The following is a 15,534-nucleotide window of genomic DNA, read 5'->3' on the forward strand; positions in this document are numbered from 1 at the left end:
TGGGCTTATTTTTGTAAAATTACCAGAAAACCCAGTGGAGAGTTACTGAAAAACTCATGACTTTATTCAGATTTAAGTCCTCTACAAAAAAGTAGGGTTCTTTTCCACGTGTCTATGAAACATTCACAAAATATCTTTTTTGGGGCTGGGGATGTGGCTCAAGCGGTAGCGAGCTCGCCTGACATGCGTGTGGCCCAGGTTTGATCCTCAGCACCACATACAAACAAAGATGTTGTGTCCGCCGAAAACTAAAAAATAAATATTAAAAAATTCTCTCTCTCTCTTTAAAAAAAATCTTTTTTTCTGTTTTTTTAATTATTAGTTGTTCAAAACATTACAAGGCTCTTGACATATCAAATTTCATACATTTGATTCAAGTGGATTATGAACTCCCATTTTTACCCCGAAAATATCTTTTTTTGTCAAATTATGAATGGTTGTTTAAAAACTTCCACCAAGAAAAAAAAACATGGTGTAGTAATTTGAGGAATGCAATAAAACTCCTATTTAAAAAGAAAAAAGAAAAAGAAAACCCAAATTAATAAAAATAGAAATGAAGAAAGAGAACTCATCATAGACATTACAGAAATCCAGAGGATCACTCGAGACTATTTTGAAAACTTTTAATTGAATAGTTGGAAAACCTAAAAGAAATGAATACATTTCTAGACACATATGACCTGCCAAAATTGAATCTAGAAAACCTAAACAGATCAATAACTAGCAAAGAAAATAGAACAGTAATAAAAAGCCTTCCAACAAAGAAAAGACCAGGACCAGATGAATTCTCATCTGAATTCTACCAGACTTTTTTTTAATATTTATTTTTTAGGTGTAGATGAACACAACACAATGCCTTTATTTCTATGTGGTGCTGAGGATCGAACATGAGTCCTGCCCATGCTAGACGAGCGCTCTACCACTGAGCCACAATCCCAGCCCCTCTACCCGACTTTTAAAGAAGAACTAATGCCAATGCTTCTCAAATTGTTCCTATGAAATATAAAGGGAATGGAACACTTCTAAATTCATTCTATGAAGCCAGTAGCACACTCATTCCAAAACCAGATAGAGGACACATCAAAAAAGAAAGAAAAATTACAGATCAATATCACTGATGAACTGAAATACCAAAATCCTTAATGAAGTATTAGCAAATAAAATTCAACAACATATATAAGAAGATTGTACACCATGACCAAGCTGGTTTTATCCCAGGGTTGCAAGGATTATTTAATATACTCAAATCAATAAGTGAAACTCACCACAAAAATAAAACTAAGGACAAAATTCACAGTCGTCTCAATAGATGTGGGGAAAAATGTGCTGAATTTTGTGAAATTCAGCACCCATTCAAAACCATTGAAGAAAGTAGGGATAAAAGGACCTACCTCAACATCACAATGGCTATATATGACAAAGCCAAAGTCAACATCACAGTGAATGGGGGGAAGCATTTCCTTTAAAATCTGGAATAAGGATGTCTACTCTCATCAATCCTATTTAATAGAGTTCTTGAAACTCTAGCCAGAGCAATCAGATAGGAGAAGGAAATTAAAGGGATACAAATGGGAAAAGAAGAAGTCAAACTGTTTCTGCTTGCTGATGACATGATTCTATATCTAGAAGACCCAAAAATCTCTACCAGAAGACTTCTAGAGCTGATAAACAAATTCAGGAAAGTAGCAGATTACAAAATCAACATACAAAAATCAGTAGCATTCCTTTAGGCCAGTAACGAGTCAGGAAAACAATCCCATTCACCATATCCTAAAATACTAGGAATAAACCTATCCAAGAAGGTGAAAGACCTCTACAATGAAAACTACAGAACATTGAAGAAAGAAATTGAAAAAGACACAGATGATGGAAAGGTGTCCCATGTTCCTGGATAGGCAGAATTAATATTGTTAAAATAGTCATACTACCAAAAGCATTATGTGGATGAAATGCAATCCTCATCAAAATATCAATGACATTCTTCGCTGAATTATAAAAAGCAGTCCTAAAATACGTTTGGAAGAATGAAAGACCCAAAATAGTCAAGCAATTCCAAGCCAAAAAGCAATGCTGAAAGTATCCCAATACCTGACTTCAAATTATACTACAGAGTTATAATAACAAAAACTGCATAATACTTGCATAAAAACAGACCCATAGACCAATGGCACAGAATAGAAGACACAAACTCCCACAGATCCAGTCTGATACTTGATAAGCGTGCCAAAAACACATAGCCAAGGATATCACAAAAGATATAACAGACTTCCACTTGTGATCATAATGGAATAACTGGACAAGCGATCCCTAAACCACTAGAAAACTGGACAACATACATGAAACCATCATTTTCAGACACTGGCCAATAGGCAAAGCAAATTGATTTGAGTTCCTGAGATAGGGAAGGGGACAGGTGAGCTCACAGCCTCCCTGGGTTCCCTCTCGGAGGTTCTTTCCACAGGGCAGGGAGGAGGATACCAAACAGGATATGACAATCTGCTTATGCTGAGGAGAGAAACCCAGGAGCTTGGCAGAAAGGGGGGTGCTAGAATTTGGGGACAGAGTAGGAAGAAGAAGGGGCTATGCAGAGAAAGGGCTCCAGAAATCTGCATAGGAGTCCCTGTGTGCATAGGGTGGAGATCGACAAGGCCCAACAGAGACCTGCCATAGAAATTCTCATTCTAAACTGAGCTGGCAGAAAGCTGAATCCCTGGAAGGATGAACAGAGGCCACAGGAAGAGGCTGAAGCCAGCAACACGGTTCTGGGGGTTAAGTCTGGAGACAGAGGAAGCCAGCCCACAGGAGAGAAAGAGAAAAAAAAGAAAGAAAAATTACAGACCAATATCAATGATGAACTGATATGCAAAAATCTTTAATAAAATATTAGCAAATAAGATTCAACAACATACATAAGAAAATTATACACCATGACCACGCTGGTTTTATCCCAGGTCTTTGGAGTGCTGGGAAAACATCCAGTTTCAATCCCGTCTGTACCCAAAGGAAACCGAAGGAACAACTGGAAGGCTGGAACTTCCTGGGACTTTGGACTCTTTGTGAAGTCTCTGTAGGTTGTATCCAACATCTGCTGTTTTCGACAAGGTAGCTAAAAGTTACAAGCTGTAACACCCTTAAATGAAGGTATGCTTATTTGGGACAGAAGGAACATAGAGGAAAGGAGGGTCAATCTAGGGAGAAAGTGCGGTGGCTGTCACAGGGACAAGCAATCACAGAACTTCCATTCATTCAGGGAGTCTTTATTGGCAGCCTAGGCTGGAGACTGAGGGAATACAAAGGCACATCAAGGCTCTCCCTTTGAGGAGCCATTGATCCTGCTGGATCTCATGATGTAACCATGCTAGAAAGGGTGAAGTGAAAGGACATGGCAGGAAACACAAAGGCCAAAGGAAGACCTACGGAACAGACTGAATTCAGAGGCCTGTCAGGTGTCACAGAAGAGGGTCCACCACAGCAGCTGGGACGCTCCCTCAGCTCTAGCCTGCCACCTGCTGGCCCATGGGCTTCTTGCAGACCCAGTAATAGGGGCTATTGCAGTTCATGTCATTCCACGAGCTGCGAAGATGGACGCAGTCTTCAGTCTGCCCATTCTGGTGCCTCCAGTTGTCTGGCTGATTTTTGTCCCAAAACCTGGAAACAATAGGGCTTTATTGCGTCAGACAAAGCAAGTGTCCCTTCCTCCTGAAGTGGCATGAGGAACTGATGCCAGCCACTCACCCCCTAAAAGTCCTAGGATGAAGACAGGACTGGGGCCAGAGGTACCCTGAAGGTGGCTCCGCTGAGGTTCCCCCCTTAGTTACTGAGGATTCAGTCAGGGAAGGACAGCCTGTGATTTTGCCAGCCCTCACCCCAGAACGCATACTTAGATGCCTTCTGATAGGGGAAAGAGTCTCTTGGGACCAGGCCTGAGTAAGGCATAGGATAGGAAGCAAACAAAACAAAAAAAAAAAAAAAAAGAAAGAAAAAGAAAAACCAAGAGGAACACTCACAGGTTACCTGCCAGTCCCAGGACCTATCCTGTCCTGATACCCCTCTGTGGGCATCACACACCCATACCACATACACATCACATACCACACACCACACAGCAGCTGTACTCACGCCTTGCTCCGGGCATTATTGAACTGTGTCCCATCTGCCCAGCGCCAGGTGCCCTCCGTGCCCATGTCAGTGAGGCCAATCCAGTGGTAGGAGTTACTTGTGAACTGTACCAGGAATGCCTGTGGAGAAGAGGCAGGGTTGTGTTTGACCCTGCCCATGAGGAGCTGGTTCTCCAGGCTGGCCCTTCCCTGGTCCCAGGGCTTGTAGCCCACCTGGAGGAGCCCTCCCTGCACCTTCTATGGCTTGCTGAGAACCTAGGACTTGTTCAGGACTTCCCTCAGGGAAGTCCAGCATCTTCCATATTGACTGTCTTTATTAGGTCCTTGACCTTGAGGGGTATGGCTTTATGTGGACAAAAATGTCCTGTCCATATTAAGGAGATGTGTTTTACAAAGTAGCATGTCCCTCAACAGTCCTATAACAACAGTCTCAAGAGAGCCACAGGAGTGGAGTGTTCTATACTCCTAACTGGACCAAACCTGTTGTAGTCCTTCGTTAATGTCCAAACAAATTCTGAAAAGGACCCTTAGTGTACCGGCTTCCTGGGACCATATTAGCATTTGGTGTCCTGGACTTATAGGTGGGTGTCTGGTCTCCTCAGGGAGCTTTGGGTCTCCTGCTCATGAGCCCTCCACCACCACTGAGTTAGCTGACATTAATATCAGGACTGATGACTGGAAAGGAAGCCTAACAGGAAACAGAGGGCATGGGGGAGGGACGTATTCCCACTATTTAAGAGCAGTCACCTGATGCCACCTCCCTTTGCCTGTTCTCCCTGATGACATCTGCTGGCCTGGGTGTCCAGAATATGGACTTTTGCTGTCAGTCCTTCTACCTCCAGGTCAAGGTACTCATCCCAACTCAATAAATATTTGCTCTCTACCTGACAGAGGAGACACAGAGATCCCCAATACAGTGCTGATAGGGAAGAGGCCAAAGCACCCTAGACCCTTCCACACACCAACTCCATTAGTCACCCCCACCTGCAGCTCTGACCTGCTCTTCCTGAGAGGTCACCGATGCCAGGTGGGCTCCCTTGGACACACAGGACCGCTCAGCCTCGTGCCAAGACTTCTTGATTGGAGAAAAGTAATACAAGTTTTCCTCATAGGCCTTCCAGCCTTGCAGGATCAGCTGGAGTAGTTGATCTAGACCAAAGGTTGGGGAAGAGAGAGAACCATGAGCAAATGGTGGATGTCCCAATGCTGGCCTTCTGAACTCTCCTGGGGCCAACCACTGAGTTTCAAATGCCCAGAAAATTTCTGATGCTCAGTGCTCCTGGATCAAGGCCTGGGAGGCTGCACCACCAATCCACTACTCACTCCTCCTGGAAGCAAAGCGCACCCCGCCCCAAAGCCCAGGTGTCTCAGCCCCTCCTGGGAGGCTCAGCTCTACTCAGTCAACACTGTCTTCCTAGACCCCTGCTTTTGGGCTATACTGCCTCTGTCTCACTTCACTGCTACCGTCTGACAGTCCACTCCAATTCCTAGAAGATTTTACAGTCATCTCAGAGCCTCCTTCATTTCCACTATTTAAGAGCAGTCACCCAGTGCCACCTCCCTTTTGCCCTTCCTCCCTGCTGACATCTGCTGGCCCTTCATCTCCATCCTTCAGTTGCCCATACCCAGGGCCATCCTGGGAACTTATCGCCACCTAGTCTGCAGGACATCATAATCCCCAACCTCTGAGAGCTGCTTCTGTGAGCTCAGCTCTTTCATCTCTCCCTGCCATGACACCTGATCTCTGACATTATCTACACCACAGTCCAGTCGTGTGAATGGAGCTGCACAGGCTCACTTACTCTCTATTCTTGTGTTCAACATTCATTATTCAACATTCCTAAACTTCTCTGAGCCAGGGGCTGTTATACAAAGATCAGTAAGACATGATTGATGATGCCCTTGAGGAACTTAGACTCTAGTAAATGAAAAGAGAGAAAGTGTTGATTAAAACCATGTGCATGTTAGAACAGAGGATATGGTTCATTTCACCTGGGAGTGAGGTATGGCTCCAGAGGGGCATCCTCAGTGAGATGTCACTCAATATAAGTCTTGAGAGATTGAAGGGGAGTTTTTCAGAAGTTCCAGGAGAACATTTCAGACATAGGAAAGAGTAGGCATCAAAGCTTTATGCATTCAATGACATAGTATGTCTGGCCTGTTGAAGCTACCAAATAAACTGAGCAGATGGCCTGTGGTCAATGTATAAAGGATGGGAGTTAAACTTGGACAGATTCACCAGCACTCAACATATCATGTAAAGCATTTGGATTTTTTCCCTATGAGCAATGGAAATCAGAGAAAGGTTTTAAGAAGGATCCTAACATGCTCAGATTTGTACTACAAAAAATTCCAACCTGGGGCTGGGGTTGTGGCTCAATGGGTAGAGTACTTGCCTCGAATGTGAGAAGCACTGGGTTCGATCAGCACCACAGCACCACATAAAAATAAATTAATTAAATAAAGGTATCATGTCCATCTACAACATATATATATATATTCTCCAACCTGGTGGAGACAATAGGAAGAAGACACTTTGAACCAAGCAGAAACATCATTTATAATGTAAGGGCAAAGATCTCAAAAAGATGGTGAGTGTGTGCAATAGGAGTTCTCTTCAAAATGTAGTCCCACACTGGCAACATCAGCAATGTCTGGGAACAGAGTTGAAATGCACATTCTCAGGCCCACCCCAGCCAGCCCTGCTCAATCTGAAATTGTGTTTTAACAATCTACAAGTAGGCAAGTCCTCCAGGGGATTCTCATGTTCTTCAAGGTATGAGAACTCAGCCTGAACCAAAGATTGGCAAACTGCAGCCCACCAGCCAGTCTCTTTACAGAAAGTTTGATTGGCACACAGCCACGCCCATTAATTTATATATTATCTTCTACTGCTTTATCCCTCAGCAACAGAATGGACAACCCAGAAGACTAAAATGTCTACTATTAAGGGAAAAAAGTGGCCCTTTAAAAAAAATTCTAATTAATGCTTCTCAGTCTGACCGCTATTAGAACCATGTAGGAAGTTTTTTGTAAAGTCGTGGTCCCCAGACTGCATCCAGGAACCCCCCCCCACAAAAAAAAAAAAAAAATCAGTGCCAGAGCTTAGTTTTTAAGCTCCTTGAGTGATTCTCCACAGTGTGTCCCTAAAGTGGAGAAGACGGATCTCTGCTACAACAGTCAAAGACCATGGGGGAGTGAGGAGGAGAGCAAGCCCTAGAAGAATCATGAAGAAGAGAAGGCTGCCCGCCCCCACACCAGACCCAGATGGAGCAGAGCAGGCCCTGGGGACTGCCTGCCACGCCTCCCTTGTCAGCCCATCTCTTCAGCAGCTGCTTGAACCACACCTTCTCTCCCAGCTCCTCCAGATCCCTCCCCCTTAGCAAACTCCTCCCACTCTAGCCAGAAAGAGGCAGGACTAAGTACCAACCCCTCTGTTTCCTGTTCCCACATCTGCAGACCAAGATGAACCACGCCTTCCACACACCCGGCCTCAGAGGGGCAGGTTTTGCCCCAGCCTGTGCATTTCATTTCCCTCTCTATCCCTGGCCTCCTCTTCTTTGTTGCTTCCTTTCTCTCACCTGCCCATCAAGACTATCCAAATCTAGAAAAGAAAATAAATAAATAACTCTCAAGGAAGTTTGCCCGTGGGTTCGCATGGAAAATACAGAAATGCTCATGAAAACACAGCCGTTATTTTCTCATCTCTCTTTTTTCAATATTTGCCACCACCTCTATATTGCATATGTTGCTCTTCTTTAGAAACACCTCTTTGTCTTCTTGCCACCTGAAGGTTGGCTTCCTATTTCCACCCTCAGCCCTCTTCTCATGGTGATGTCTGTCTCATGCAAACTCCCTCACCCCCACTGCTGCAACCAGAGCCAACATACCCAGGGCTCCCAGTGACTATGACTATATCCCTAGGACTGTATCCCAGGTTTCTGTCTTGGATTTCAGACAAGCTCTGGGTAACATCCTTGATCCCCCATAGCATCCCAGACCAGCATGAAAAATCTCCCTGCTCCTCTTCCTTTTTTATTCTCCATCTCTAGGAGCCTCCTCCTAGAGATGCAACTCTTCTGTAATTTTTCATTCCCCAAAAGAGAGGAAACACAAGCTCAGAGGCCTTCCCTGTCCAGGCTGTGTCTCCCAGGCTACTTCCCTCCCTCATGGTTCAGTGTTTTCTTTTCTTCTTTGTTTTCCCTGATACTGGAGATGGACTGAACTCAGGACCTTGTGCATGCCAGGCAAGTGTTCTATCACTGAGCTACATCCTCAGATCTTTTAATTTTATTTTGAGGCAAGGTCTTGCTAAGTTTCCCAGGCTGGGCTTGAACCTGCAATCCTCCTGCCTCGGTGTCCTGGGTACTTAGGACTACAGGTGTGCCATCACACCTAGCTAGTGCTGTGTTTTTTGGACCATATTCACCAATCCATTAGTGAGTCATGACAAGCTTTTTTATAAAGAATAGATTATAAAATATCCAAGGGCACTGATGCAATAAAACATTTTCTTTTTGAAGTGCATAGGTATGCCTATTTATGCTGTTACAATGTAAAATGAATTTCATGCCGTGCTTACATTCAAAGCAGCGTGAAAGTCACCGCTCTGGTCCATGCTTGCTATCTTTTTAACTTGCACCTCATAAAGTTGCCCTCTTTCCCACAGGTTAGTCAAAGTAACTGAAGTTTCCAGAATATCAATTTCACAGCTCTATGGCTGTGTGTTGCTTTCTTACCTGATTTTCTTGGCAAATACTATTAGTCTTCCAGGACTCAGTTCAAAGGCCATCATCTCAACACAGAAGCCTCTGATCCTTTCCCACAAAAGATGTCTCCCCACACATACCCCTCAGAAGGTTCCTTCTTGCTTCTTTCTTCTCCTCCTTCACCCCAGCTCCCAGGACCAGCTTCTCACTTCTCACCTCTTACATATGTCTGTGTATCTTTCATGCAACATGGACATCCTTGTCCAAAAGCTTGTCAAAGATACATAGCAAGTCTTATTCATCTTTATACCTGACACTTAATAGGGCCTCAATAAAACATCAGATGAGCCAGGTAGGGTATTGCACACCTGTAATCCCAGCAGCTTGGGAGGCTGAGGCAGGAGCATCACAAGTTCAGAGCTACCCTTAGCAACTTAGCAAAGCCCTAAACAACTTAGCAAGACTCTGTCTCAAAAACTAGAAATTGAAAAGAGCTGGGGATGTGGCTCAGTGGTAAAGCACCCCTGAGTTTAATCCCTGGTACCAAAAAGAAGGAAAAAAAATGTCAGATGAGTGCACAAATATTGGCATGTGTTAACTCATTGGATCCTCGCTGTAAACCACATATTACCATCCCCACTTTAAAGAAGAGGAAAGCAAAACTTGGAGGAGGTGAGCAACCCACCATTCCCACCCAAGACACTGTCCTGCCCCACCAGACCCCTCCCTCTCACTTACTTTGGGTGCTCTGTAGCTGCTCCTGGGAAGCAGTGGTTGCAGAAAGGTTCCCCAGGCGACTCTGCTCCTCCTGGATTTTTGCAGTTAGATTCTTGGTGTTCTCCAAATCCTCTTTTAACCTCTGCATCTCAGCATTGGCCTTCTGCAAGTTGCTCTCTAACATCTGAGTCTGGGACCTTAAGGCTGCAGCACCCTTCATTCCTTCTTTTAGGGTCCGGATCTCTCTGCTGGCATTTTTCAACTGACCATTTAACACCTGAATCTGGAAATTTAAAGCACTGGCATTTTCCAGCTCTGCTTTTAGCTCTTGGATCTGAGCATCCGTCTGTTCCAGATGGCCACTTGCTATTTGGATCTGGGCAGTGGCAGTTTCCAACTCTCTTTTTAACACGGAACTGTCATCATTTGCCCTTTCCAAATGACCTCTCAGCACCTGTAGCTCAGCACTGGTGTTGTCTAAACTGCCCTGCAGAAAGATCTGGGCCTGGGTGTTTAGAGCATTTGCATCTTGTAGACTTCCCTTCAGCCTTTCAATCTCGCTATTGGCCCTCTCCATGGAGCTGTTTAATGTCTGGGTCTGTGAGCTCAAGGTATTGGCAGCCTTAAGAGCACCTTTTACCAACTGGATGTCAGCCCTAGCATCTCCCAGATGACTGCCAAGTGTCTGGATCTGAGAACTGACATTGTCCACTCTGTACTTCAACATCTGGATCTCCTCATGCCAAGTGTAGGAATTTTCCATATGCCCTCTGAACATCATCTCCTCTTGCATTCCTGCTACGCTGTCAAAATAATGATGATCTGGGGGGAGGAAGAATCAGAGAAGGCAGCCAGAGGCCCATTATGTAGGGAAGATCAAATGTGCCCATCAGAATGCTTTTAAAAGATCCAAGGGCAATGTCCATGACACAGCCCTGCATCCCTCTCAGGCAGCCTGCTGGACACTGCAGCCACCCAGACCCTGGGGATGGGCCACCTGAGAATGTGGACCAAAAATATAAATAAATGAAGACCAAAGCATCATGGAAATTCCTCAGAAAACTTGGAATGGAACCACCATTTGAGCCAGCTAACCCACTCCTTGGTTTATACCCAAAGGACTTAAAATCAGCATACTATGGTGATGCAGTCATATCAATGTTTATAGCAGCTGAATTCACAATAGAACCAACCTAGGTGCCCTTCAACAGATTGATGATTAAAGAAATTGTGGTACATATACACAATGGAGTATTACTCAGCCTTAAAGAAGAATGAAATTATAGCATTTGCTGGTAAATGGATGGAGCTGGAGAATATCATGCTAAGTGAAATAAGCCAATCCCAAAGAACAAAAGGCTGAAAGTTTTCTCTGAGATGCAGATGCTAACTCACAATGGGGGGTGCTAGGGAAGAATACAGGTACTTTGGATTAGACAGAGGGGAGTGAAGGGAGGGGAGGAAGTATGGTAGTAGAAATGATGGTACAATAAATTGAACATTATTATCCTATGTGCATATATGACTACATGACTGGTTTGATTCTACATCATGTAAAACCAGAAGAATGAGAATTTATTCTTCGTCTACGTATGATGTGTCAAAATGCATTCTACCATCATGTATAACTAATTAGAACAAATTAAAAAAAATGAATACCAACCTAGCTATCATACATGAACAAGGGGTTGGGGGATTGAAATACCTGCCTACAAGTAGATCACCCAGAGCCAGGCAGTAAAGTTTGAATTATTTTTGCCATAATAATTGCTTAACTTGAAAGTAACTAATTATATCCTTTAAAGCTGTTGAAGTTTAATTCTACTGAAATTTCACCATAGATGGGTCATTATAAAAAAAATAGGTATGAGGAAAGCCCGTGTTTGGTCCTATGGTGTATCTGTACACTAAGCATGAAGCCCCTTGATTTGCCCTTGTTTACTTCCTAAACACTCTGTAGACCACAAATACACATTTTATGATCACAAATTTGGGCGGGGGTGGGGATAAGTATCTCAGGAGGAAGCACACTGTTCACTTCACAAGGCCAGAATGGAGGAGTGCCACGCCCTTTGATAACACTGGATCTACATTGGAATGTCCTTTCAAACGGCTGGAACTTCAATATTACATAGGGAAAGGGGCCTACAGAAAAGTTTGAGGATGTGGGAGACCTGAGTAAGGGCCTTTGTCAAGTCTGGTGTGATGGCGCACACTTCCAATCTCAGCCACTCTGAAGACAGCGGCAGGACAATCAAAAGCTCAAGGCCAGCCAGGGCAATTTAGTGGAACCCCCGACTCAAAGTAAAATAAGAAGAGTTGGGGGATGTAGCTTAGTGGTAGAGTACTTGCCTAACATAGGGAAGGAAGGAAGGAAGGGAGGGAGGGAGGGAGGGAGGGAGGGAGGGAGGAAGGCCTTTGTTGTCGGGGTAATTCCTGGAGACTCGGCAGCCTCTTTAATCTGGGGGGTCTTCCTACCAGCCCCACTAGCCCCTGCCTTGGGCCTGCTTGCATTCTTGGCTCACCTCATCAACTAGGACCTAATCTCAGACATTTCTGGTTGCCTCCTGATTCTAGCCTCCCACAAAAATAGAGGGAAGAAAAAAAGGGGGAAGAACCCAAGAAGGCAGGGACAGTTTCTGGAATATTCGTGTACTATTCCTCATGCTCTGCCTAGGTGGGTGTGTGAGGCCTCAGCAGATGGCCTTTGAAGGCCAGGCAAATATTCTGTCTTGTAAAGATAGACAGATCAGGGCTGGGGATATAGCTCAGTTGGTAGAGTGCTTGCCTCATATGAACAAAGCCCTGGGTTCAATCCCCAGCACCACAAAACAAACCAACAAACAAAGATAGATCAGTGCAACAGAGTGGAGACTTCAAAAGTACAACCACACAGATGTGGACAGATGATTGTCAGCAAAGATGAAAAGGTAATTCTTAGAGGATAATGTTTTTCAAAAAATAGTGCTGAGACAAATGGGTAGCCCTATGCAAAAACAAAACAAAACAAAACAAAAAGACTTCAATCCATTCCTTAAACACTTATACAGAATTTCATAAATGTAAAACCAAAAGCTATAAAATTTCCAGGAGAAAACAGAGAACATCTTTGTGGCCTTGAGTTATGCAAAGATTGTTCAGATACAAGACCAAAAGCATGGGCTGGGGCTGAGGCTCTGTGGTAGCACACTTGCCTAGCATGTGTGAGGCACTGAGTTCGATTCTCAGCACCGCATATAAATAAATAAAATAAAGGTCCATTGACACCTAAAAATTAAAAAAAATTTAAAAAGACCAAAAGCATGATCCATTTCAGGAAAGAGGGAGGGAGAGAGAGAAAGAGAGGGAGAGAAGCTGAGGGTATGGCTCAGTGGTAAACATATGCTTAGCATGCACAAGGCCCTGCACCAAAAATCCCCAGCACCAAAAAATAAATAAATAAATAATTTAGGCTATCAGAATTACAATCTTGGGCTGAGGATATAGCGCAACTGGTAGAGTGCTTGCCTCACATGCACATGGCCCTGGGTTCAATCCCCAGCACCACACACATGCACAAAAAAATACAATCTTGTTCAGAGAATAAAAAAGCAAGTCATGGATGCAGAGAAAATATTTGAAAATTACCTGACCAGTAAAGAATTAAAAATGAGTGTATACATCATTTCCCTTTTTATATAAAATGCTAGAAAAAACAAACTAATCTTCAGTTACAGGAATCAGATCAGTGATTGTCTGGGATAGGTGTGAGGGGGAGATCACAAAGGGCCAACAGTTACACTCTGGGGCTGAGTGATGAATTTGAAAAATTTTAGAATCTTTCTAAGGAAAGTGGAACCTATTCAGAGACCTGGAGGTTTCAGAGGAGAAGCTAGTCCCAGGGTCTAGGCTTCCAAGTGTCCCAGTTCCCTCCCAGCCCCTACCCCACCATGGCTACTCACTGTGGGGCTCCACAGGTGACTGGTCAGTAGTGTTGCCTCCCGGAAACATGGCTTGAAACTCTTGGAAGGAAGGATGATCCCCCGGTGCAGGGCTTCGGGACTGGAGAGCTGAGACACCCCATTCCTGGGTCAGTGCTATCCCCAGCACTGACCCTGGAGAATAGGCTGACCTACACCAATTAGAATTCCAGAAAGATGGAGATGGCACCAAGGACACTCTCAGAATTTTCTTCATGGGCCTCAGTTCTGGGAGGCTCCCAGTGGTCTCTACTGCCAGGAAAGCTGTGGTCTGGGCCGGGTTGGTAGTGAAATGGCCCTTCTGGGAGAAGAAGGGCTCAGAGAATGTACATCTGGGTCCCCTGGAACCTTCACACAAGAAGGAAAGAGTCAGTGGGTTTCGGGTCACCTGAAAACTTACCCACAACAAAGAGAGCCACAAGAGAGGAGACCAGGATCACAGCCAGAGTGGCCACAACGAGCCTTGACCTCCTGGGGACTGCCGGAGCCACTGTCTCAGAATCCACCTCTGCAAAGGAGAAGCCAGGGTGGTCCAGGATGAGAGGGTGCCATGCCGGCAGGGACAGAGGCAGTCTCTGACCCAAGCTCCGGGTCTACCTACTGGGGGTGGAAAACCCATCATGCTTATCACCCAGGTGGCTGCCGAAGGAAAGGGAAGCACTTGGGACATTTGCCAGAGTTCACCATGGGGTATGGGAGCAACACCAGGAAAGGCATGCTGCTGAGACCCCAGCGCTCAGAATCCCAGGGAGGCTGCAGTGGCACCAGGGAACCTGGCACAGAGGGGAGAGCAAGGAAAGTGTGGTTTGAGTGAAAGAAGAAAGGAGAAAAGGGAGGGAGAGGGGGAAAAGAGGGAAGGACAGAGCCAGAGCCCTTGGAGTCCCCAGGCCAGTCTTGCTCATGAATCCTGACCAGAGCAAGAGTCAGAGCCCTTTGGGGCCCCACTGCTGCCTCCCCACACACTGACATGCGACAGTCCTGGAGCCTCTGCTACTGGGGTTAGAATGCCACCATGAGTATGGGACTGTGATTAGAGACAAAATGTGCCCAAGGAAACACACTGACAGTGGCTAGAAACCAGCCCAGAGCCCCCAGAGGCTTACAGGTCCACCCATATACAGAACTGGGGTTCAAAACCAGGTCCAACTAAATTCAAAGTGCAACCCCTTTTCCTTGCCATCCTCAACAAAAGAGGTCTGGGGAGACTTCATGCAGAGATGGAGAGGTGCCCCATCCTCTACGTGACCCACATTCTGCCCTTACCTGCTCATTGTGTAGGCCAAGACAGCAATGATCTGTGCTCTGACTTGCTAAGGAAGAGCTCAGAGGGCTGGGAGACAGGCGGGCTAATCCCAAAGTTTCTCACCTAGGTGATGCAGGGAGACACACTGGTTATCTGTGCAGAAGTGGACCGTGTCACTTTCCATCTCTGCGTCCTTCAGCCCTGCTGCTCCCGCTAGGAGCAGGACCCAGGACAAAGACCAAGTAACAAGCAAGCCAGTAACAGTGGGAGCAAAACAGAAATACCCCAGACTTATATGCTCCTGGAAAGGTCATGATCACATTCAAAGCCCTCCCTACTGACTCTGCAGAAACCCAGCCCAGCACAGCCCCTCCCATCAGGCTTCAAGGAGTCCATCGGCCCGGGCCCTGTCCTCTTCCTCTTCCCATTGGCACCTCCTCCTTTAGTGCCCCAAACTCCAGCCTCTGCCTCAAAGTCATAAATACACCTGTTCTCTGGGGGCTGAAACTGGCTGCTTGGGAAGAGGGTAGAGGTGTCTCAGTTCTGCAGAGAAAGCATTCTTGCAACTGTGGCTAGTCCTTAGTCCCACCCCACTCCCTCTAAAGTAAGAGGAGGTCAGGTGATGGAAGTCTGCAGGGTCCATGTGGCAGGGAGCTGCAGGTCAAGGGAAGGGATGGGGTGACTCACTGCCCACTTGGTACCTTACAACCTGATTATAGGAAAGAAGCTGAGATGATTTGAAAAACATATTTGGTCTTTGTCCTGGGTCCTGGCACAGAGCTCCTGAA

At 45.4% G+C, this 15,534-nt stretch overlaps 1 protein-coding gene across 1 annotated transcript; it reads right to left on the reverse strand.

Annotated features, from left to right (window-relative positions):
• Positions 1-3,494: 3,494 nt before the first annotated feature.
• Positions 3,495-14,939, reverse strand: Clec4f (C-type lectin domain family 4 member F). The gene is made up of 7 exons (XM_026405142.2): positions 14,870-14,939; positions 13,904-14,011; positions 13,486-13,638; positions 9,566-10,366; positions 5,116-5,267; positions 4,120-4,238; positions 3,495-3,648 (listed from the first exon to the last, which is right to left on the reverse strand). Exons 1-7 carry the CDS (start codon positions 14,928-14,930, stop codon positions 3,495-3,497), a joined length of 1,548 nt encoding a protein of 515 aa, XP_026260927.2. The 5' UTR covers positions 14,931-14,939.
• Positions 14,940-15,534: the final 595 nt, after the last annotated feature.

Source organism: Urocitellus parryii, chromosome 12, assembly GCF_045843805.1.
Source record: "Urocitellus parryii isolate mUroPar1 chromosome 12, mUroPar1.hap1, whole genome shotgun sequence".
Lineage (NCBI taxonomy): Eukaryota > Metazoa > Chordata > Mammalia > Rodentia > Sciuridae > Urocitellus > Urocitellus parryii.

Bases quoted from the DNA above. Each gene is read 5' to 3' on its own strand.
- Clec4f (XM_026405142.2), bottom strand. From the start codon at position 14,930: ATGGAAAGTGACACGGTCCACTTCTGCACAGATAACCAGTGTGTCTCC. The intron at 14,012-14,869 runs GTGAGAAACTTT...TCTCCTTTGCAG, and splicing joins TGTCTCCCTGCATCACCTAG to AGGTGGATTCTGAGACAGTG. The intron at 13,639-13,903 runs GTAAGTTTTCAG...CCTATTCTCCAG, and splicing joins TGTGGCTCTCTTTGTTGTGG to GGTCAGTGCTGGGGATAGCA.